Source organism: Aquila chrysaetos, chromosome Z (genome assembly GCF_900496995.4).
Source record: "Aquila chrysaetos chrysaetos chromosome Z, bAquChr1.4, whole genome shotgun sequence".
Taxonomy (NCBI): Eukaryota; Metazoa; Chordata; class Aves; order Accipitriformes; family Accipitridae; genus Aquila; species Aquila chrysaetos.
The window spans coordinates 16,457,390-16,481,333 of record NC_044030.1 but is presented as its reverse complement, the minus strand read 5'-3'; the positions used below and the strand labels follow the sequence as shown (position 1 = coordinate 16,481,333).

Sequence of the window (23,944 nt, the reverse complement as noted above, 5' to 3'; positions counted from 1 at the left end):
CTGTTAGGATGATCATGCTTGTCTCCTACTTCTTTGCACTGCTCTGCAAAAGAAATCATAGAATCGTAGAATATCTCAAGTTGGAAGGGACCCATAAGGAGGATCAAGTCCAACTCCCTGCTCCTTGCAGGGCTACCTAAAACTAAACCATATGACTAAAAGCGTTGTCCAGATGCTCCTTGAACTCTGACAGGCTTGGTGCTGTGACCACTTCCCTGGGGAGCCCATTCCAGTGATCAACCACCCGCTCAGTGAAGAACCTCTTCCTAATGTCTGATCTGAACTTCCCCTGACGCAGCTTCATTCCGTTTCCTCGTGTCCTATCGCTGGTCACCAGAGAGAGATCAGCACCTCTCCCTCTGCTAGCCCCCTTGAGGAAGTTGTAGACTGCGATAAGGTCACCCCTCAGCCTTCTCTTCTCCAAGCTGAACAAACCAAGTGACCTCAGCTGCTTCTCCTAAGTCTTGCCGCCAAGACCTTTCACCATCTTGGTTGCCCTCCTCTGGACACACTCTAATACTTTGATGTCCTCCTTATATTGCGGCGCCCAAAACTGCACACAGGACTCGAGGTGGGGCCATCCCAGTACAGTGTAGAGTGTATCACCTCCCTTGACTGGCTAGCTATGCTGTGCTTGATGCACTCCAGGACACACTTGCCTCTTTTGGCTACCAGGACACACTGTTAACTCATATTCAACTTGCCATCAACCCAAATGCCCAGATCTCTTTCTGCAGGGCTGCTCTCCAGCCTCTCGTTCCACAGTTTGTATGTATAACCAGGATTACTCCATCCCAGGTAGAGAACCTGGCACTTGCTCTTGTTAAATTTCATATGATTGGGGATTGCCCAGCTCTCCAGCCTACCCAGATCTCTCTGTAAGGCCTCTCAACTCTCAAGGGAGTCCACAGCTCCTCCTAGTTTAGTATCATCAGCAAACTTACTTAATGTGCATTCAATTCCTGCATCCAGATCATTTATAAAAACATTAAAGAGCATGGGCCCTAAAATCAAGCCCTGGGGAACCCCAGTGGTGACTGGCCGCCAGCCTGATGTAACCCCATTTACTGTAACCCTTTGAGCCTGACCCATCAGCCAGTTGCTAACCCAATGTGTTCTGGACTTGTCTGGCTGTGTACTGGACAGTTTATCCAGAAGGATACTGTGAGAGACAGTATCAAAAGCTTTGCTAAAATCCAAACTGACCACATCCACTGGCTTCCCTTGGTCAGCTAGATGGGTGACCTTGTCATAAAACAAAATTAAGTTAGTTAAGCAAGACTTTCCCCTCCTGAACCCATGCTGGCTATGACAAATGACCATGTTGTCCCTCAAGAGTTCTTCAATAACTTGCAGAACAACCTTCTCCATAATTCTACCAGGCACTGAAGTGGGACTGACAGGCCTGTAGTTACCAAGGTCTTCCATCTTACCCTTCTTGAAAACTGAGACAACATTTTCCAGCTTCCAGTCAAGTGGGACCTCTCCAGACTCCCAAGACCATTGAAAAATAATGGAGAGAAATCCCATGATGGCATCGGTCAGCTCTTTCAGTACCCTGGAATGAATCCCATCAGGCCCCATAGACTTACGTGCATCCAGCTGGAGCACCAAGTCTCAAACAAGTTCAGAGTTGGCTGGGAGTTTATCATCTCCCCAGTCACAGTCTTCCAACATAGGTCTCCAAGGGTCCCAGGGCCCATCGTTGGTGTTGAAGACAGACGAAGAAGGCATTAAACGTCTCTGCTTTGTGTCCCTATTTGTGAGGTGACCGACCTCATCAAGTAATGGACCTGATCCTTCTTTTGCTGTTAATGTATTTTAAAAAGCCCTTTTTGTTGTCCTGCATGGTCCTGGCCAGCTTGAACTCTAATTGAGCTTTGGCCACAAGAATTTTCTCTCTACAGTGGCAAACAGCATCTTTGTAATCCCCAAGGACTACAAGGAAGAACTCAAGGCTGAATGGCACCCACGTTCTTTACCATCTACATTCCTTCCCACCTCATTAGAAATTATTAGCTACATCTTGTAATCTTGTAGATACACATGTTTTGCTTGGAAGAGATTGCTTTTCAGTCTGCCTGTCTTTCTTACAGTTGGTGCCAAGATAGCATGACTTTTAGGAAACATGTTAGAATTTGCAAGTGTGCCAAGACACTGGCAGTCTCAATCAAACACACAGGTGTGGAGGCATGAAGCTATAGTGTGCATAGTTTGTTCAGTAATTGGGGCCTGTGAGCACGCCAGCAGATCAGCATGCTTCCACTGCTCCAGGGAACAGCCGTGCTCACAGAGGGCAACCACTGCCTTTTGTGGTTATTTACAGGGTAGGTAGGAATATGTGTGTGGCTAGCTATCTGCAGTAGGTGATAATTGTAGATCTGTCTAGGTGTACACCTACATGTACATGTGGTGCATGCAGCTCATTTTGCACCATAGGATGGTTCTAGGATTTGATTTCAGTGCTTTTTCTCAAGTGCTGTGGACCTTTTAACAAAATTTGGAAAGTCTTCTCTGAAGTCTTGTCTCATCTGAAAAAAGCAACTGTCAAACAGGATGGTTGGGTACTCCGGGAAAGATCTTCACATCTCTGTATTTGGGAAGCTAGTTTTAGGTTGTAAGAGACTTAATTCCATGGCTCAATTGCAATTTCTCTGATATTGATAGTTTTTTAAAGGGTTTTCTCCTTTTTCTGTATGAAGAAGCACATACAGGATATATCTTTTTAATATCCAGAATTTGCTGTTGCTGAAGATCCTCTCCAAGTTGCTCTCATTGAATTTCAGGCAAACCAAATGTAGGCAGCTGAGGCTTTTAACACCCCTGTTCATGACATGTAAAGCAAGATCATTTGTCTTCTGCGTATCAAGGTCAAAAATTAAGAGAATTCCTCAATCCTGAGTGTCGCATGTTTCCAGGGTTGCAGTAATCCTAGTTCAACTCTTGGCTTTTCTCATCCTGCTGCAAGGGACTTGGGTGGTCCTTGGCAGTATAGTTTGGAAAAGGGACTGTGGCACATGTGAAGAGGGTTTCGTTCTATGGGTGCTGGTGGAGTGCCCCAGGAGATGGGGACCAGTCAGCCTGCTTTTGCCAAGCCTGGTTCCTGGGCCGTCTTCTCAAAGAGCAGGTTCATTCCCAGTCCTGCATGCTTTCTCTGGAAGGATGCTCTGAAAATATCCTTGTTGAGCTGCTGGTCACTGAAGGGGGGTAGAGTTAACTGTGCTTTAGAGGTGCCCTTTCACCATGGGCCTGCAAGGATGCTGATGTAGTTAAGGGCATGGGAGCCTGAAGCCATATGTGGGAGGCTGAGTGTGTAAAATGAGGATTGTCCCTGGCTCGGGAGGAATGGGTTAGGGGAAGTACATTGTGGTTCTGTGTGTGTAGCGTGTAACATAATGTTAATGTTAAACATCTGGCAAAATTATATTTCATTCAGAAACTACATTTACATGTTGCATCTTTTGGCAGACGGAGTGCCTCCAGAATTTCAAATTGGTGGAAGTGCTTATGGGCAGTAAGCAAGGTAAGTGAAGGAGCATTGGCCAAATGCACATCTGTAACTGATCTTCTAGCTTTTTTTTCCCGCTTTTAACATAGTCACAATTAATTTTTTACAATAAATGCCTTCACAAATGAAACTTCACCATTGTGTTGAAATACTCAATCAGAAGTGATGTTGGTTTTTTCGGTCTTGTGTGTCCTGTGGGAATATGGTTCCCTTCTCTTTCTTCATTACCACATAAAGGGTTTATTAGTGGTTTCTGGTGGGTATTGACACTTTGGCGAAGAGCCTTGTTTTGGGGAGCTGCCTTTAACTGACATAATTTTCTTAACTGCAGTTATTTAGTAAAGATTAATTGTGACATTCAAGTGGCTCCCTTCCTTCTCTTCTCTTTCACCCTGACGCTGCCCCCAAACAAGAGCAAATTTGAGTCCTGAGATAGTCCAATTGCAGTCCAACTGCATTATGAAGTATAGAAATACTCAGTCCTAGCATTGCTCAAGAGGTTTGTGATCCTGCAGGAGCTGAGCTGGTGTTCTCCAAGTTCACATCCCTTTGTGCTTCATTATTTGTAAGGTTGCATGGAGAGATAAATAAAGCCACTGAAGTCATCTGATTGTGCCCTGGCCACGCCCAAGTAAATACCTTTGTAGTTCAAATACTGGCCTGATACTTTGCTTGGTTTGTGAGTGTTACCAGTAAGTTGTTTTATAAGGTTATTGCAGCCTTGTGAATGTCATGTCTTGGTTGATTTCTGGTGCTCTGTTTTAAAGCATCATTTACAACCTCACTTTAGCTGGAAGTTGTTACAGTTGTTTTAATATTTTAATAAAATACAGAAGTTGTTTATTACTGTAGTTGCCAAGGAATGTACTTTTAAAGTTTTCTGTGAAACACTTAGCTTGTTACCAAAGTACTGCTTGTCTATTGGGTGTCTTCAAGGTGTTTCTCCCTATTTTTTTAAAGGATGGTGGTGTATAAGAGCTGTGAACAACATCAGACTGTTCAAAGCACCTAAGTGGTTTTTCTGTTGAATAATGAGTAGTTCAGATCTGTGTGGTCCTTTACGTAATGTTGGTTGTACACAGAGTTGTGAATTTCCCCTAAATTTTTTTGTATTGTTTTTGTTTAATTGAGCCTGGTAATAACTTACAGTGCTTTCAAACATGATTAATGTTTTTGCTGTTTTTAGTTCAGCGCATGGTCTTGGACAATCAGGAACTGATTCTTAACAGACTCAAGGACATAAGAAAGGTAAATCTGAAAAAGAAATATGATCCTTTTTTATAGCAAGTAGGGAGTCCTCTTTCTTACAGAAAAAGTAAGTAATCAGTTACCCCCCCCCCCCCGCCCCCCCAAGCTGGCTCATCTGTAGAGAAGCTAAGTGCTTGGACTGAAGTTTGTTTCTGTTTGTGATATTCTCTAGCCGTAGAGGATTTGATTGCTAAGTTCAGAACTATTTGGGATTTGGTTTCATGATATCTTTTTGCCACATGTCACGTCGTTTATTTTTCTTTATTTTGGTAGACTTCAATACGTCAGATGAATCAAACAAGATTTTACATTGTGGAAAATAGTAAATCCATTGTACGAGTAAATTTATTTGTTGGTGGCCTTCCACCTCAGCTTTCCCCTGAAGAATACACAAATATTCTCAAGGAAGAATTAGCTATTAAATGTAAGTAAACAGGTGCATTTTGAGATATATTCACTTATACAGAATAAAATGTAGTAGCATATATTGCTCCTTTTTATTATTTTTTTCTTAACGTTTTCTGACCTTATTTGAAAAATCAGTCTGCCTTGTATTCTCACAGGGGGCTTTTTTATTAATTTTAACATGTTCATGGTTGCATGAGAAGTGTGACAGCTCATTATTCACAGAATTATTATTATATTACATGAGCTCTATCTATGTGACCATGCCATTTTTTTAGTGGAAAAGCATCACTTTTTAGAAGTGAACTGTACCTACCTTACACCATTCAAGTTATGGCAGTGCAGTTTAATTCCCTGTGCACGAATGTTCCTCGCTTTTATTAACCTCTGACGTTTTTTCATGGGCTGTCTTCCACGTTGTTCGTGAGCTCTGTGCCTGGTCATGGAGAAATATGAGCAGTGCATGCACACGCATATGGACAAGCAGTCAGTGAAAAGAATTTATTTTTCTTTTTCAAAGAAGTATAATTGATTTTTCATAATACTCTTTCAACCAGCTTGTTCTATAAACAGTGTCAGGAATGTGTCATGCTTTTTGTTTCAGGAAACAAAGCATTTTTCCCAATCTTTTATGTGACTTCAAGAGGAATTAAACTTTAAATGCCAGAAAGAATTCATAGTCACCTTTTACGAAAATCAGTTTAGTTTTCTAACTTGCAAAGTAAACTTAGGGGAGGGAAAGTGTTAGCTGGAGATTCTTCCTGTATTTGTATAACTTTTAATATTTATTTATATTATATTTATGTAACTTTTAAAAATACTTTAAATATTTACTCTGAATGTACCCAAGGTTTTATGTGTTTATATTTTTACCCTTTGCAGCAAACGTAGTATCTGTGAGTCATGTTTATCAAGCACAAGGTAAGCATTAAGATTTTTAGCCTTGCAAACGTCTATTTTCAAAACTGCAGCCTAATACTAGAGGCTCTAAGCTCAGAGTATGTTAGTCTTATTGCATAAGCAAAAAGCCCTTCAGATAAAATGTAGCACTGTATTTATGAAAGGCAGTGGATTAGTGTTACCTTATTAAAAAAAAATACTAAAAGGTTGGCTTCATGTCTCGTGTACCATAAAGTGGTAATAATTCATCATAAAAACTAATTTTGAAGTTGCACTTCAACTGAATAGTCTAACACCACTGAATTGTTAAAAAGCCTTCAAGTGCTCTCTCTTTATTTTGACTTCCAAAATACTAAAATTTGGTACTTCTTTTGAACTTGATGGCATTGTTTAACAATTACTGTTTCCTAGGATGGTGTTAAGTGGGGGTTCAGTGGCTGGAAGTCTAAAGAAAATCAGTACACTCACCTCTGCATTCATCCTTTGAGCTGTTGCTTTGGTTTTGCTGTGCAAATTTTGTTTCAGCAAGGTTGGAGAAGCTGTGAGGCTTCTGAGAGCCGGAGCAGCAGTGGCTCTGTGCAGCTATAGTGCAGTGGTCAGAGGGAGATTTGCGTTTGGTAAAACTTTAAAGTGTGGAATTTGTCTTTTGTACGTTAAGGTGTCCATATCCAAGATGTTTCGCGTCCTTTGGCAGGCTGAACTTTCATGTGACCGCTAAATGAATCTTTCTGTAGCATGGTTTTGAAGACTGATGGGTGCTTCCTTTGTGTATTTGCTGTCTCCACATGGCTAGTTAATACTGGCTTTTTGTAAGGAAAACCATAAAGCTTTCAGATGTGCCGCCTTTTTATATTTGTCAATGGAGAATAGTTGGTTTTTTGATACTCTTCTCATGTCACAGCTTACTTTAACCAGCATATGTTTTTTAGATGTTTCTGCTTGTATGTGATTTTTACTGTTCTTTGTGTTTTTTTACTTTCTGAGTATTTTTATGTTTCTGATAACTTCCTGACTCTCAGGTTTTTTTGGTTGTGTTACCAGCTTACATCTCATATGCTGTCTGTTACGCACTTTGATCTTGTCCTGCCCCATTTTCCTCCTCACTAAGTATCTTACTTTAAACTAACTTGTCAGTATTTTATTTTATTTTATTTTTCCTTTTTGTCTTCCCTTCTTACCCAACTTCCCTATACAGGACCTAAGCCAACATAAAGATCTTAAATTGATTCTCAAACCGAATCTTTGCTTGTAATAATTCTTACTGAGATATTGTCAGTGAATGGAACTACTGGATTTTTAATAATGAGATACAAAATGAAACCTGATACCTTTGTCATTTTTACATGATGGTAACAGCCTGTTAGTTGTGAAGAAGAGTATGGAAATAGGCCATACTTCTCAAGCCCAAAGGAAGTCTTTAAATATGCATCAGTTCTGGGCTGCAGTTCTTCTTGTCCTAAAACTGCTTTGCCTTAACAAAAATCTGTGGTGCGTTTGGGGGTATGAAGGAAGGCTTAAAAAAAACCCAGCCTAATTCACTGGTAACCAACAACCGCAAGCGTTACAGAGTAACTTTTACTGAATAATGTCCTGAGTAAACTGAGTAAACTTTCATTGTGATATGATGACACTGATTTCCTAATAATAGAAAATATAAAAAATAGTTCTGATACCTCTTTACAGGTGCTGTTGTACTCGAAATTTCATGCTTTTCTGAAGCTGAAAGAATATATATGCTAGTTAAAGATACAACTGTCAATGACAAGCCTCTGAATGCTGTGGTGATTCCTGAAGTTATGGTAAGAGATGGGATTGAATTTTAAATATGTCTTTAAAAGAAAAAAATTACCTCTAAGACTTTTTCTGCTGGAAGTAAATGAAAATACATTTTATTCAAAGGAGACATACAGTGAGTTTCTGTAAGTAGCATGATGAAAAAAAAACACTTGAGAGCCTGTACTTTGTGTATATGATATACTTCTGTGAGTTAAGTCACTTGTCCTGTTACTGTTGAGTTGTCAGGAATAACTACACAACTGCATAACTATACAACTATAATGGGGAGAAAACCAAATTTTTTTTTCCTCTTTATTTCTTTCGATGATCAGAAAGTTAGGTAGGGTTTTAGTTTTAGCTGGAGTGTCTTAAAATGCTTACAACAACTTTGGTTTTGGGACTAATTATGTTTCCTCGCTAACCATGAGGTAAAGTACTACTGCTATTTTTCACATTTTCAGTATCTTCATTTCCCCCGTTCTGTAGCAGAGGGAGTTTGACGTTGTTTAAATGCTGCATTGTGGATTTCAGAGGAAAACAGTCTGCTGAAAGACTTAGTGCCAGGGTCCTTTTACAAATACAGGCTTGAATTCTCATTTATTAATTTTTATGGTTAAAAATCACTTTCCTATGAATCAGTTGATTTAATAATAGGTTTTATGTTAACATAGCAGTTTCAGGGTGAAAAGAGGAAAATGGTTCACTGAGCAAATTGATTTTTAACCAGGATGATGTAGATTCTGTCCAAAAGAGAGTGTAGCTGTAGTTACTTTCTGTTACTGTTTTTCTGGAGTTGCATTATGGCAACTGAAGTGAGGGTCTTGGTTTGACTTTTTAGAACTTCACAGAAGGTTGAAAACTTAAAAAAATACATAATTGGTGGGAACTATGAAACAACTTTAGATGGGAGGATCTCAAGTTCAATAGCCATAGTTGCATACTTACATGCCTGCTTTTACCATTTAAAAAGTCCTATGCTTGTCAAAGTTTTCTGAAGGCAAAATTATTTTTTTATGTGAGGAGATACTAGTGGCAATGCTTGTATGAAACTGGCAAGATTAAAAACTATTCACCCTCCAAATATAACAAGTGCCTTGTTCCTATGCATGCATAGGTATTATGTTTTGTAAAATCCTTAGAAACCACAGTTCCCCCTTGTCCAAACTAGGTGTCAGAATTTCTGTTATAAGAAACAGAAGGCAGTGTGAAGATGGGACTGCTTTTTGATGCTTGTTTTGAGTGGTTTTTAGGCAAATGCATTACAAATGCATTATGAGCCTAGATTTGGTCCACGGCATGTGAAACTGAACATGCTCCCCTCTGTTAATTACATGTGTCTGGTTTTCTGGCACTAGATATGTTCGAAGTGAAATTCTTGATGCCAGGAAAATAAGGATAATGCTATCTGTTATCTGATGCAAGATATTTTTTAGAAACACCAGATCAGGGGACTGCTAGGGATGAATTTCTAATATATAAGAAGGAGAGAGGGGCTGTACACGTGCATATACATTTTGTTTCCATTTCAGCATGTATTATTTATATTTTGTCATCTCACTGAAATGAGCCAAATCTAAATCATATTTCGAGTGTTCATATGTGCTTTGGCCACCCAGCTTACGCCATTGAGTAATTAGGCAGAGTAAACTAATGACTGATTGTTGACCCTCCTTTGGGTAGCAATTTGACTAGATGACCTCCTGAGGTACTTTCCAACCTAGATTATCCTTTTATCCTATGATACTATTATCCTTTGTTTATACTTTGTAAATGTGACCATTTAAATACAGCACCAGGAAATAACTTATACAGGAACTGAGCACAGTAGTAAATTTATACTGTGTTTGACATTCCTCTTGTGGGTGAAATAGAAAGAAATTGGGAATGAAGGGCTACTGTGTAGTCTCAGAAGAAGAATGGGTGATGAAACAAAGGCCGCAGTGTTTTGGTTAATGAATGATTTTTCCAAATTGCAACTTAAATAAAACAAACAAAACAACCCTTCTTAAAAGTTGATAAAAGAACACAAGTAATTTGGTGGTTAGCGGGTTGCTAGTTCTTCATTTTCCTGAGGTGAGATTCGCTTACTCTGTGTCTGATATACCCAGGTTTAGTCTGGCATGGTAAGGTCTGCCAGAAGGAATTCATCCTCTTATGATCACTACTGAAAAGTTTGAATACAGAATCAGTTTGCACTAACTGCTTATTAGAAAGTCAAGCAATTAGTGTGATCAGATGTGTTGATCTGTTCTGCTGTTTCATGATCTCAGGCCTTTAAGAATTTAATCAAATGCTTTTTCATTTCATAATATTCAAATAAATGAAAATACTATCTTCACTGGAGTGTGGAAAAAAATACAGTCTCTTACAAAGCTGTTTAGCTGCTGTGTAAAGACCTGCAGGGACGGTTTGGTATCACTTTTTGCTAGCATGTCAAGGTGGAAGATATCGCAGGGCTGAATCTTTGAATTGAAAGCTAATTTACCAGAACTCTTTTTGCAGTACTGGCAAACAAGGAAATCAGCAGAGTTGTATGAGGCAAGTATCAGCATGAAGGTGACAAGTTTTTGTAGCTTTATCACTAATAAAACTTACCAGTGGTTCCTTCAGAGTAGTAGAAAAAGATGTGTGAGTGTCCCGGATGGGTGAAACTTTCCATTTCATTCATTTCACTAATTCCTCACAAAAATGTGTCCAATTTAAAAAGCATAATAGTTTAATGACCTTCTTAGCCATAACACCATGAAAGGTTACTTTCCACCCTTCTTCCACTGCCGCAGTTCCCCCAAAAGTACAGAAAAGGCTTGAGCTCCTACTGTGTTGACCCAACTGCTGCTCCAGTTGCATTGAGACAGCTTGCACATCATTCCTCATCAGATGCAATGATTCCTTTCTGGCCAGGGTGGAGGAGGTCTGTGCTTGGGGCATCATGAGTCCTTGCACATGGGAGATGCTGCAGACAGCCCGCTTGCAAATGTTGAATTTTGCTTGTCACTTAGAGATAATCTGCAGTTCCTGGAGACAGCCCACCACCCTGGAAGATGCACCATGGTTGTTGTGCTGGCAGGCCTGTGGCACAGAACACCTTGTTCTGCCTCGTTGTGAGGTGTGATTACACAGTACGCTCAACAGAAAGGGGATTAGCGTGGATAACAAATGTCTTGCCCCAGCCTGAAGCCGCAGTGTGCTAATCCGGACAAATTAAGCAATTCACAGTGACTGTCAGAGTGTCTAAATCACACGGCCTCCTTCATCTGTCTCTAAGAAACGAGCAATAAATTCCTTCCTGAACGCCAGCCAACACAAAACCCCTCTGCAGATTTCACTCTTCAAGCAGAGCACTGAAGCCAGGGCTAAAGGGGGAAGGGAGTCCTCAGGCTGTGAGTCACACATCCCCTTCTGCCCAGTAACAAACTCATCGTATGTCCCCAATGGGGCTTTATTAAGGGATTAAAAAAAATTCTGCAGCATAAGAGTGCTTGTGGCCGTCTGTAACGGAGCATGTACTTTTCAGAAAGCAACACAACAGCCCTGCTCTGCTGTAGAAACTGTCACAGAGTTTTTAACTCCTACTGAAAAATAATTGTTTTCTTAGAAGCTGGCCTTTATCTAGGGATTCAGCAATGTTTCTTACTCCTTTAAGTTTAGTGAAGGTTGATGATGGGAAGCAAGATAACTCTAAGGCTAAGCACTTTCTAGAATACTTCTGTTTATTCTACAGAGGTGCGTTTAGTCCTAAATAGTTATAGTTAGGGATTTACATTAGAAGATACTTACAACACAGATGGTTTTGAGTGGTAGGACTGCTCAGTTTATACCACATACAGATATTTTGTTAGCTCCACGCATTCTCCACAGCTGCTTGTGAGTCTTAGTAGCATTCAGGGTAAATGTTTCACTTTTTTGTTTTTGTACAATATTGACACTTGAGAATTAGGAATTTTAGATGGCAGTTTTGTAGAAACTAAATACATATTTGCAACAATATATATTTGCTTGAGTAAGATCTCACACAACTTTCCAAAACACAGCTGCACTTTTGAATGCCTTGGAGCTTACCACGTCTCAGAAATCATTGCAATTCCCTGAAGTTCCTTGTGAATTATTTTAGTTACTTGGTTTTAAACCCAGTGCGTTAGAACTTGCCTGTAAAAGCAAGTAATATAAAACATGTGTTGAATATGTCACTCTATAAATGTCCCAACCCAGTATTCTTAGAAACTGATTTCCTGAAGAAGAGAAGGTAATCAAATGTTCTTGTCCATATTCAAGTAAGGTATTTGTTTGACTTGAATGTTGGGCTGGTTTCTTTTCTCTCATTCTTTTTTGAAAAACTTTTTGTTTACTTTGAGCTGCAGAAGTGAATATTTTTTCTTTCTGTTATACCCTTGCCCCCCATTTTTTTAAACCCCACAAATTTCTGGGTGTTGGACCAAGGCTGAGGTTTCAGATAGCCTGTATTGTTCAGAAAGTTGAAATGACTGGAAGTGAAATTTAGGTAGTAAAAAAGCTCTGAAGTGGAAGAAGTGGGAAGTGGCCAGGTGGGAAGGTAGGGCAGAGTAGAAGCTGGAATAAGGAGTGCAGGAAGGGAACAGTTTGCCCTGTTAGCGCATGGGACATGGTGTTTCCTTTTAGAGCTGCTCTGCCTTCTGTTGCTTGTGGGATTTTCAAAGGACCATTCATAATGGGATATGGCAGATGATGGTGCAGGAATGGATGGAGTAATGAGAAGGGCTTTACTTCTGGAAAAGCCAGAGCTCTGCTTACTATTTTTACTAATGCCTGTGATGGATCTAGGGGAGGTAATCCACTTCTGTTGCTGGGATGTGTGGATCCTTGAGCTGTTGACCTTACAACTCAAGAAGTCCTTCCGTTTTTTGACAGTGGCATGCACCATTTTCCTTAGTCTTCCTTTGCTAGCTACAAATGTCCTTTCCATGTGCTTCACAGAAATAAACATATTACCCTTATTGTGTGTTGGACACACTTTGAATAGTTGCTTCCCCTTTTCCAATAAAGCCTGAATATGGAGGCAAGAGGTGTTTTGACCTAGCAGTCGTTCACAGTATAGTGTGAATGTGGTTCCTCTGTAGAAAGCTGTGTGGACGGCTTTACAGTCTCTGTCTCGCCAACCTTGTTTTGCCGGCAGTGAAACTTTTCCATCAAAACACGATTTTGAAGCTCTTCTGGCTCTTTGTCAGCCAAAATAGCCCTTGTTTGGCTAATATTTTTTTTTTAGAAGACGTACATATTTTCAAACTGAATGTCTCTGGTAGAATCTAAAGGATGAGGAAGGGAGGGGCAAGAGGAGAAGTGTGTGCCTGCTCCACCAACCTTCTTACCTGCTTAGTGTTCCTCTTCCTGGTGTGTTTTCTGTTTGTGCTTGCAAGTCACACTCCATGGCAAAGGGCATTTCTCATGCAGGTAGTGTCACAGAGGAGAAGGATTTTTATGTGTTTGCTTGTATCTTGACACATCTGGCAGGATGTGGCTTGCAGAGGATTACCACCCAGCCCTTTCAGGAAAGCAAAATCTGAGGAAATCTCTCAAATACTGGGAAGCCCCAAATGATCATTTGTTTTTAAGCATCCAGATCAGCTCACAGGTAGATGATGGTCTCGGGTATCTCAACATCAGACTCCAGCTTGCTTCCCCACAAAGTTACTCATTAATTTGTCCTGATCTCTCCATTCTTCGCCTTGGTTCATGCTCTCTGGTGGTCACTCATAGACAGCAGCCGACACACTTTCTGGGTGCTGTCTCCTCTCCTCTGTAGCTCTTAGTATCTCTCCATGTTTGCACTCTGCGATCATGCTGCTGCCTTGCCACCCCCTGAATCATTCTTGTCTAAATTGACTTATATTTAGCACTGTTATTCTGTTCCCTGAATCCATCCTGTCAGCTGCGTGACAAATTGCTGTTCCCTGAATGCTGTCCAATTTGTAAATACAAATTACCATAACTTAGGGACTGTGGCAAACGTTTCTGTTTTGAAGCACGCTCATTGAAACACCCAATGGACTTTTCTGATGTGTACCTGCCCCACAGCCCTGTGGCAGGATGAATGAAGGGTGTGCTGGTGTTTTCTGATCTTTCTGGAACCATTTACAAATCATTTTATGGAATGATTTATGGGCTGGCTGGCTGAAAACCAGTCCCAAGGGAGTGCTTCTGGTGGCTGGAAGTTCTGACCTCTGGTGAGGCTGCAGGTATCGTTCCTGTGCAGTCTGTAGAGTATCCCAGGATATCCTTCTTCTGCCATGGGCAGTGGCTTCCTTTGGAGTGGTTTCTGGATGGGCCGTGCTTTGAGAGCTCTTTGAGCAGCAGCTTCAGTAGAGGTGTGAGGATCATAAGACACTGGCACCAAATCCTCCTGATTAAAAATTTTAAATACATATTTTTAAAATAAGCTTTCAACCTCTTACTTCATGGGGAGGGGCATGCCAGTGTGTGCCCTGAACATTCTCATTTTGAAATGTTTTGTCCTTATAAATTCACATGTATTCTAAGATGACCACAAAACTTAAGACAAATGTTTCAGTTGGTTTTGGAAGAAGTTCTCTCTTCACAACGAATGTGTTTGAGTTGTACATGACTCTGGAAGGTACCTTATCCTCACACTATTCTTTGGCATAGACTGTTTACTGAAAATGTTTAGGAAGGACTATTTACAGTGCCTTTGTTTTTAATGTTAGGCTCAACTGTGTAGCTGGGAGTGTGTTAAGGAAACTTCAGTTCCCAGAAGAAAAAGATCAGCAGCTAACCAGTCCATTGTCTGGACATTGAATCTTTCTATTTATTGAATCTGGATTTTTTTTTTTACTAAGCATCAAGGAAACATCAGGAAGTACTTCTGAGATGCAGTAGTAATTTTGCTGCCTAGTCATGATTTTGGCTAATCCTTTTTCTTGTCATCTTTCAGGCTTCCAAGATACCGCAAAACTGCTGCCCACTTCTTGTATTTGTGAATCCAAAAAGTGGTGGTCTAAAAGGTCGGGATCTGCTGTACAGTTTTAGAAAGCTGCTAAACCCCCATCAGGTCTTTGAACTTACCAATGGTGGCCCACTGCCTGGGTAAGTCATCATATTTTTAATTTTTTTTTATTTATGTTGTTTTGGTTTTTTTTGAAAGGATGGATCAGATTCACTTGTTATGAAGATCTAAATTGCTTCTGTTCTGTGCCTGAAGACCAGAGCAGTGGGTCACTTGTTCTGACTGGTTCTCACTGTGAAAACAGATTTAAACATTGAGGTTCCCTAAAGAAAAGAGAATAGAGTAGTTCCTGATGCATGATGCTTGTGTCAAGTCTAACAGGGTCCAGTCCTGGGAAAGTCATATGCACTTTACAATAACACAGATTTAATAATTATTAAAATAAAAAGATTTTATAATCAAATGGGGATGGAAAGAGAAATGTCACATTGCCTGACAAGGGCTTGTTTTTGGCTTTATTTCCTCTGATGTTTCACGGGAACTAACAGGAAAGTATAATAAAATTTCCTATCTTGACTCCTGAAATTTAGGCACAATTGCAGAATTAACAGGGCCTGCCTGATGACAGCTGCAACATTTCTAAATGCAAGGAACAGAACATAATGTGCTTGTAGGGAGGCAGGAACCGATTACTTGATTTAATCAACACCACTTTGTTACCAGCTTCATAAAGCTGAAAGTTATGGTTGTAGCCTACTCAGAGCAGCCTCATTCCTTCAGCACTTTTTTACAAGGAACTGTCATGACAAGCTCTTCAAAACAAAAGCTTTCATGGGAGAAACGCAGCTTATGCAGGAGGCAAGAAAAGCAAGCTGCACAAACGAAGGTTTTTGTCAGAACTGTATAATTCTGTTGTCTTTCTAATGCAGCTCAAGCTGCAACTTCAGTAACGTGTTCATTTTGTTTTGCCTATGGAATCCTTCTGTAGTTTTATGGCAAAATGCTTCCACTTGTTTCTTGCTTCTTGTGCAATGGGAAATAAAAATTCCTTTGCAGGGTATTTCAGTATGTAGGATGAAAAGCCACAAAAAGTAAGAGCGACAAGGAATATAGAAGAAAATGTGCTAGAAGTCCTATGACTAAGTAAAAAGAAAACCCCACCAGTAATCAACATCTCCAGTAGGATTTAGAGAGTTATAAATGTTCACATTGAAATGATGAATAGTTAGATCTCTGTGTCTCTGGTGCAAAAGGAAGTGATTAACAATTTAGCTGTGAAGAGTCTTAGAATGATGTGGTTTTCACTCTTTTTTAACAGCTTTATCTAGAAGTTCCTATTTTTCCATTTGCTTTGTTGAAGTTGATCCTGAAACTGATTTGGGGCTGGGGGAGGGGTCTGGGTGCAGGCGGCAGAATCCAATAATAATGTGGTATCTTAAATAGTATATTAAGAGGCTTCGCTTTTCCTGTACTACATTGTAGCATTTCTTTTCCCGTTTGCTTTGTTTCTCAATGGAGGTTTCACACATTCTCTAAAATCCCCTCCTTCCGAGTGCTGGTGTGCGGAGGGGACGGCACCGTCGGCTGGGTCCTTGGTGCACTGGAGGAGATCAGGCACAAGCTGGTGTGCTCAGAGCCCTCAGTTGCCATCTTACCTTTAGGAACAGGTGAGAATCATAGCAAGCGCCATTCTTCTTCTGAGAGGAGAAGTCCTCCAGAACGTTTATCTTTATTTATCCACCTGACAAACAACTCAGTTTTGCAGTAGAGATGCCATGACTCAGTTCTGGCCAGTGTTGGATAGCAAATGCAACATCAGCTTTTCAAGGAAATGACAGTCTTGCTTTCTGAAGGACAAACAAGCGGCAGGGGTGTTGGTATGGGTGTGTCTGAGCAGGCAGGAGTTGGACAGGGCAAAATATTCTCCCCCTGACAACCACAGGTGCGTCAGCCATTGCTGAAAACCAGTGAACTCAGCTGCTCCCTGACTTCTCACCTCCATAACAGGCTTTTCCATCACTTTTTGTGAAAATTTTTCAGATGAGACAGTGTACCTGTATGTGATACTAAGCACATGTGATGATTAGATATTTTCTCTGCTTGTTAACTTTTCAGTCCAATCTCACTACTTCTGTGACTTGTTTAGAGTACCTTAATGTGATTTGATTTGTAAAACAGGGTTGATGCACTTTTTGATGCTTTTAGCTAACTTACGAAATGCAGTTGTTCTTCATTGATGTCCAGGTAATGACTTAGGGAGGGTCTTGCGTTGGGGAGCTGGCTACAGTGGGGAGGACCCCTACTCGATTTTGGTTTCTGTGGATGAGGCAGATGACGTTCTTATGGATCGCTGGACTATCCTTTTGGATGCAGAAGAGCCAGCTGAAGGTGCAGAGAATGGCATTGCAGAACCTGAGCCTCCAAAGGTGAGCTGAGCACCTTTTGGGTTTGATTCTTAGGAACTGTTGTTCTAGCAAAAATCACAAAGAAGATAGTTACTAACATAGTTTAATCTTTTATTGCTCACCTGTCTTTGACCTTGGACCTTACTGAGCTATTCCTTAGGGAACCCGGCATATGCCTGAATATAGTGCTTCAGTTTTGAAGAATCTGGTTGGCTGCAGAACACACTTCATAGGTGTTTGGCAAAAAGTATCTGGTAGAGGATTAATGAAAAGATTCAAGCAACAATGGCATACCTATTTGCTTCAGTTGGAAAGAAATTTATTTCTCAAATAAGAAGAGCTTTTTGAAGGAATGCCAAACGCTTTCCAGAACACTAGTGAAACTGGAGTGTCGACCAAAAACCAACACCCCGATGCCCCCAAAAAAGTACTCTTATCTTTTCTTTAACAGTTTAAAAAATGGCTGATTTGCTAGCATATACAGGAAGTAAATCCTTCTGTCATCTTACTGGCATTGCGTGTCTGTATTTGTGGCATCTGTTGTATTTTTTTGGAATGAAAGTCCCTGTCCTTTGGTTTGTATTACTTGTTTCTGTTTAGGAAAATAAAAATGTTGGTTGTAGATGGTGACTTCAGAGCTTTGTGTGAATCCTGGTTCTGGTTATCTTCAGACAAAACAAACAAATTGGACAAGGGGGTGGCAAAAAGGAAGTAGGAAATTGTAATAATAGTAGCAATTGTCTAAGATTGTAGTCCAGTCACTGGAAAATGGTAGGCATTATGTGTCACTTGGAGGATTTAAGTTGCTCAGGTTCCAGGTATTTTTCACTTGGTGGAGACAGGTTAATCTGCCCTGAGTGCCTAATCTGCTTTTTAAAGGTGAAGGGCAGGAGAGTCAAGGGCTAGATTAGAAAAGTTATGGAATTAACTGGTATGCAAAGGAAAAATTAATTGCAGAAATGGTTGAAATCTGTAGAAACTTGAGACTGGCGTATAGGGAGCTATTTAAAATGCAGCTGAGTGGGTGAAGTCAAGTTCTTCACTTATCTGGCATAACCTGGTCACCTTCCAAAGTAAGGAAGAACATCTTCCCAATGATGTCATGATAAATCCATGGCTGATGCCAAAAATAATAGTGGCATTAGTGTTCAGCAACTTGTGTAGTTATTGCATAGAATTGCTTTGAGAAGTTGGGTTGGTTTTATTTCTGCATTTGTTTTTATTTCTGCCTTATTATGCTTGTTACTTGCAATTAAGATTAAATTTTTAAGTTTCTGGTACTTCGGAAATAATGACTACACATGTCAACAATTGTCCGTACAGCTTTATTTTTAGTGCAGTGTTTCTGGAAAATGTTTTCCAGGATCTGTCAAGATCAAATGACTTGGATCATCTGCAAAGCTTGTTTTTGTTGAAAAACTTTGGAACCTCTTCATTTATAAACCTAAGGAGGAAATAATACTTTTTTTTTTTGTCAGATTGTACAGATGAACAATTACTGTGGTCTTGGCATTGACGCAGAGTTGAGCTTGGACTTTCATCATGCTAGAGAAGAAGAACCAGGGAAATTTAATAGCAGGTAATCCTGGGGAAACCAGGGGTGAAGGGCAAACTCTGGTATTGCGTAACTTCCAATTTACACTATGGCTGATAATCTTGAAATGCTACAGGTATCCACAAACAGTATTGCTTGAGGCAGAGCTGGCACAGGGAGGCGTTAAGTTAGTCAGGAACTTGTAGACACAGAATTTGGTTTGGGGCAGGGCGGGGAGTGTTGTTTGGTTGGTTGGTTTGAGTTTGTTGTTTTGGGGTTTGGGGGTTTTTCTGCCTTTACCAAGAGAGAGCACCAAAGCAGTTTTTGGAAGCCCTGTCGTTGTTATTCAGTGTACTTTTTTGCCAATAACTGCAATTTTGAGGTAGTGGAAAAATCTCTTACTCAAAGCCTTTAGCAGGAGGGAGGGCAATGCTGCTATGTGAGCAATAAACACACTGTTCAGAACTTCTTTGTACCTTTCACAGCCTTGCTTAGTTCTGTGGTAGCACCTGCATGCTGGTAATGAGGATAAAAAAAGATCTCTGTATCTCAAGTGAGATTGAGTGATTAAAAAGGTATGGAGAGAGACCTTCCGCCTTTCTGGCACGCAGATCAATCAATAATAGTACTTTTTCTTCTTCCCGTTATCACTGATGAGAAAAAGAAACCACATTTGTGTAATTAATCAGTAATTCGTTGTAGAAACTGGTTTTGTCTGCTTTCCCCTATGTTTGTGAGTAAATGTTCTCTAAATTGTCTCTTGGTTGCCAGAGACAGTTACAGCCAGTTACAACTATGCAGTATTCAAATCCTAACTATTAAAAATATTCTCTGATGGGTTATGAGTGCAATGGTGTGCAATCCCAGCTATCTTGCAGTGTTATATCTATCATTACAGGCATTGCTCATGTTTTTTTCTTAAAAATTGAATAATAAAGGATATTGTTTGTGGTACATAAATTACTATTAAGCATTGGTTTGCATTTTCAATCCACTGAATTAAAAACATCATAGGTCATAAAATCAGGCAATAATTTTGCATATAGCAGTGCTTGTTCTAGTGTATAAAACTGTTCTAGATTTACTTGTGCAATTAATGTAATGTAAGAGTTACATTCATTCTTCCTTTAAAATACACTACCCTGCCTTTGCAAAGCTGCAGCACTTTAAAAGATATGTCCTTTTCTTAATCCCACTGTATTTAAGGGTTGTCCTTTGACTTTTATTGCCCTGTGTGCTTTTCATCCCTTGAATCTTTATCTCAGTCAGTTCATAGTGTGCAGCACCTGCAGTGCAGTGGGTGGTGACTTGGTACCATTCTTGCAGACCTTTTACATGCGTATTCAGACACCATGCAAGCAGGGTGTCTTGGAGGGTGTGCAGGAAAGAAGAGGTGATTTTTATTTTTGTAAATCTGAAGGGCTGTATGTTTCTGTGATTCAAGATCTGAGAAAGAAACATGAACTAATGAGTTGATACTGAGCTACAGTTTTGCAGGAGACAAACAGCTTGTGCAGGCTAACAGTGCTGACACATGATTGTTGCCTTTCGCTGCCTGTGATGATGATGATTGTTAAAATTGCTGGCTTTACTCTTTCCCAGGACGTGCAAGCGCATGCTCTTGCCAGCAAGATTAGTATGTTTTTATTATTATTTTCAGTAAATTAACTAAGAAGGATGGCTACTTAATGCCAGATGCAACAGCTGCTGGCATGTGAACTGGCTGCTACTGAGTGCACAACAGGAAGTTTCAGGTTGTGACAACAGAAACTGCAGGTGGTCCTTGCGAGAAAAATGGGCATGAGTGCTCTTCTGAATCAAGATCTTAAGCTGGTAAATGTCCTGAAAGCTGTGTGCTCTCTGGCCTCAAGCTGTAGAGTCTCTCTACACACTCAGGACTCCTTACCTTTGGCTTTCCCCCCTGGAGGGAATTCAGTGCTGAACTTCCATCGCAGGGCAGATAGAAATAGTGTATGTTCCAGCAGTGATGGTTTTTACATTGTTGAGTGCCAAGCTATGTCAGGTACTCTGTAAAACTTAAGGATTAGGGCATCTGCCTTCATTCCCCCATTTCTATGGGATCCTGGAGCCATCTTTAGGGTTCTCTGTTACAGAAGAGACCACATCTTGTTTGTGGCACCCAAAATTGGCAGGAGACTGCTGTGGCAGGCAGTCTCGTGAATGTCAGGTTAGGCAGAGAGAATATTCTGCATGATTTAATGCAAGTTTAGAATTGTTTTACAAAGATACAGAACTGTTCTTTCTCTGGCTGGGCTGGGGGGAGGTTTGAAAGTACTGGTTGTTTGATTTTTTGGTTGTGGGTTTTAAAATGCTACAATGGCTACCGTCTAACTCATTTTTTTTTCCACCTTGGGTCCTCTGTATGTGAACCTGGTAAAATTCTTTCCCAGTCAGTAAGATTACCCTAATAAAAGCACCCTAACAGATTCTAATTATTGGTCAGAGCTCTTCTCTTTTGCAGTGGTGGTTTCCCACCCAGTGGTGGGCTTGTTGAGTTGCAGGACTAGATAAAAAGCGGTCATTTTGTTTTGCTTGATAGCTTTCTGTGCTGTGTGCTGCAGTTCTGAGAGGTTTGCTTCTGAGAGATGTTACCTAGCAGTTTAGTAGTGCTCATGGGAAATTGCAGTTCATTTAAAAAGGCCTGGCACACAGATTTCTCATCCATCATCTTTAAAAAAGAGTTCCCCAAACCCACCCATCTGGGTGTGCGGCAGTTGGCAAGAGCTTTGAAAAGTCTGGCTTTCTGCATCAGCTCACTTCGTTTCTTCATGAGTCTTGAGGACTGTCGTCTTTATTTTCTTTTCATGAAAGCTTGGAAAGCAGTTACTGATGGTCTTGCTTCCTCTGGCCACCAGAGGTGCTTGCTGCTTAAGCAACAACCACAGAGGTGATTAAACTAACAGTGTAAGTTGATGCTATGGTGTCTCCCTGAGTCTATGGAGACTTGTTCATGGGACCTTTTAAAAGTAAAGGGTATTTTTCAGTTTGCTCTATCAGGGATAAATACAGGATTGCAGTACTTAAAAGACCAGTTGTTTACTTTCATAATCCATTAAAGTGGTCCCATATAGGATCACCTTTTAACTTTATTCTGAGATACTCAATTAGCTAAAATGAAGAATCAGTCAAATCTTCTGAAAGTCCCTCTGGAAGGGTGTATGGAGCCTTATGGGTGTAGCCAGTGGGGCATCAGGTAGTACAGGAATGTTGGCTATACTTACAGTGCATCTTTTGTAGAAAAACAAACCAAAGGGTGATTCCTGAGCTGTGTAGGTCAAATTCCCAAACTCATTTGAGCAGTAGGATGTTACTTCCATATCTGTACTTTAGAGAGCCTTCCAAATAGTTCTGGGATGATATAATGATGCAAGTGTTGCAGCCGAGCTGATGCAAGGACTCACTGGCTCCATGGGGATGGATGAGCTGCATGTAATGCCCTGCCCTCCTCTCTCATCCGCATCAGTGTCATTTACAGCAGTGACTGCAGTGTGTGTCCCACCTAATACAAAACTTGATTTCCTTCAGCACAAATAAGGTGTTGGAGACTGCTCCAAGGATAAATTCCTCCTTCATGCCTTGCTAATTAACTGTGGTGAAACTACTGTCTGCAAACCAAGGGTTTGCTTTAGGAGATGCTTATTCTTTCTACCCAAGTGGGCAAGCTAGTATGTTATTAGCTACTGCTAGCAGTAGGCTGACAACTTCCACTGGCACTTTCTCCCCGAATCATGTCCCACATGTAGTTGTGCAAAGAAGGGTAGTGATTCTAAGTGGTGGATGTGCAAAGATCACCCTTCTAAGCTTGGCTGGCCATTTTAATCACAAAATCTTTTAGTCACCTTCAAAACCCTTGGATAGGAATTGATGTGGTAACATTACATTCAGGCAACACTTTAAGAAGGGAAGATTTTTCTGTAACAAAATTTCACAAATCTCCACATGCCTCAAGAGCACAAATCATCCCCTAAGTAAAAGGTATATAAAGTTCATGGCTTATGCTTTGTTTCTGCAGTAAAGCTAGAAGAATTTGGAGGGGGGTTTAATTGAAAAACTGTTTTAAATATACCTATTAGAGGACAATACTGGTATACGTACAAGGAACAGTGCTATGCTGGGCCTTACGTTTTAGTTACAGGATGCTTGTCTGCTTCTAGGTTTCACAACAAAGGCGTGTATGTGAAAGTTGGGCTGCAGAAGATAAGTCATACCAGAAATCTTCACAAAGACATAAAGCTTCAAGTGGACCAGCACGAGGTGGAGTTACCAAGTATAGAAGGACTCATTTTTATTAATATACCCAGGTAAAAAGGAGAGGAAGGATCCTGTGTGTATGTGTGTGTGGAAATGCTGCTTGGTATTTAAGCATCAGACGTTTTTGGTTATTGCCTGACTTGCTGGCTTGCCACTGTGCTTAAGGAACTAGCTCTTAATACCATTTTGACGTCGTTTTTCTGATCCTTTGAAACTCACAATCTCACTTCTCTTAAAGGTGGCACTATCTTGTTTTCCCAGTGCAAACCCCTGTACATTTGCTATTTCTTCTGTGTCCTAACAGTAATTTGGTACGATTTCCTCACCGAAGGTGTTCTGACTTCTTTTGGAGCAGTTTTCTGGTAAAATGACTTTTTTAGGCATGGTTGTAGGCATGTGGCTTCTGTCCACTACCATTTTCTGCCTCCCCCAAACTGTTTGAACGGTTCACCAGATTTCACCATGACTTGTAGGAAGATCAAAGATGATCGGCTTACACTCTCTGGCATGCTAGAGACCAGGTGCCTAAGCAGTTCCTGCAGTGAAGGCCAGCCAGGATTCAACTGTCAAACACTGTCCAGGTCCCACAGCCAGCTGGTTGGTATATGTGGAGTTGATGATGCTACCTGGGTAGCTGTGGAAAACCCACAGTTCAGGTACCTTTTGCAGGGTTGTGGGGACTGCCCTGACACCTGCAGGGAGCTAGAGTTACTGCTGCGGAAGAAAGGAAGACAAATCTGCAGGAAATCTGGCTTCCTTAGATGTGCTGTTGGTAGAGGCAGGGTTTTTGTTTGCACAAAATCAGCAGGTAATTAGTGCTGCTATACTTTTTTTTTTTTTTCAAGTACACTCTTATCTTAGGCTACTGGTATCTTTTTCCATTTCAGTCTGAAAATGTTTCAACTTTTTATTGAAATGTATATATGTACATATACATATGTGCACATGCACATACACACAAG

The 23,944-nt window shown here is 40.5% G+C and overlaps 1 protein-coding gene across 4 annotated transcripts in view; it reads left to right on the top strand.

The window, feature by feature from the left end:
- The window catches only part of DGKQ (diacylglycerol kinase theta), a 102,412-nt gene that overhangs the window by 66,651 nt on the left and 11,817 nt on the right, over positions 1-23,944 (top strand). For all 4 annotated transcript variants that reach the window (XM_041120888.1, XM_030004832.2, XM_030004831.2 and 1 more), the window contains exons 11-20: positions 3,469-3,523; positions 4,695-4,756; positions 5,030-5,180; positions 6,044-6,082; positions 7,745-7,860; positions 14,760-14,911; positions 16,290-16,438; positions 17,016-17,197; positions 18,655-18,755; positions 22,886-23,032. In XM_041120888.1, the coding sequence (XP_040976822.1) occupies positions 3,469-3,523; positions 4,695-4,756; positions 5,030-5,180; positions 6,044-6,082; positions 7,745-7,860; positions 14,760-14,911; positions 16,290-16,438; positions 17,016-17,197; positions 18,655-18,755; positions 22,886-23,032 (1,154 nt within the window). The remainder of the gene's footprint in view (positions 1-3,468; positions 3,524-4,694; positions 4,757-5,029; positions 5,181-6,043; positions 6,083-7,744; positions 7,861-14,759; positions 14,912-16,289; positions 16,439-17,015; positions 17,198-18,654; positions 18,756-22,885; positions 23,033-23,944) is intronic.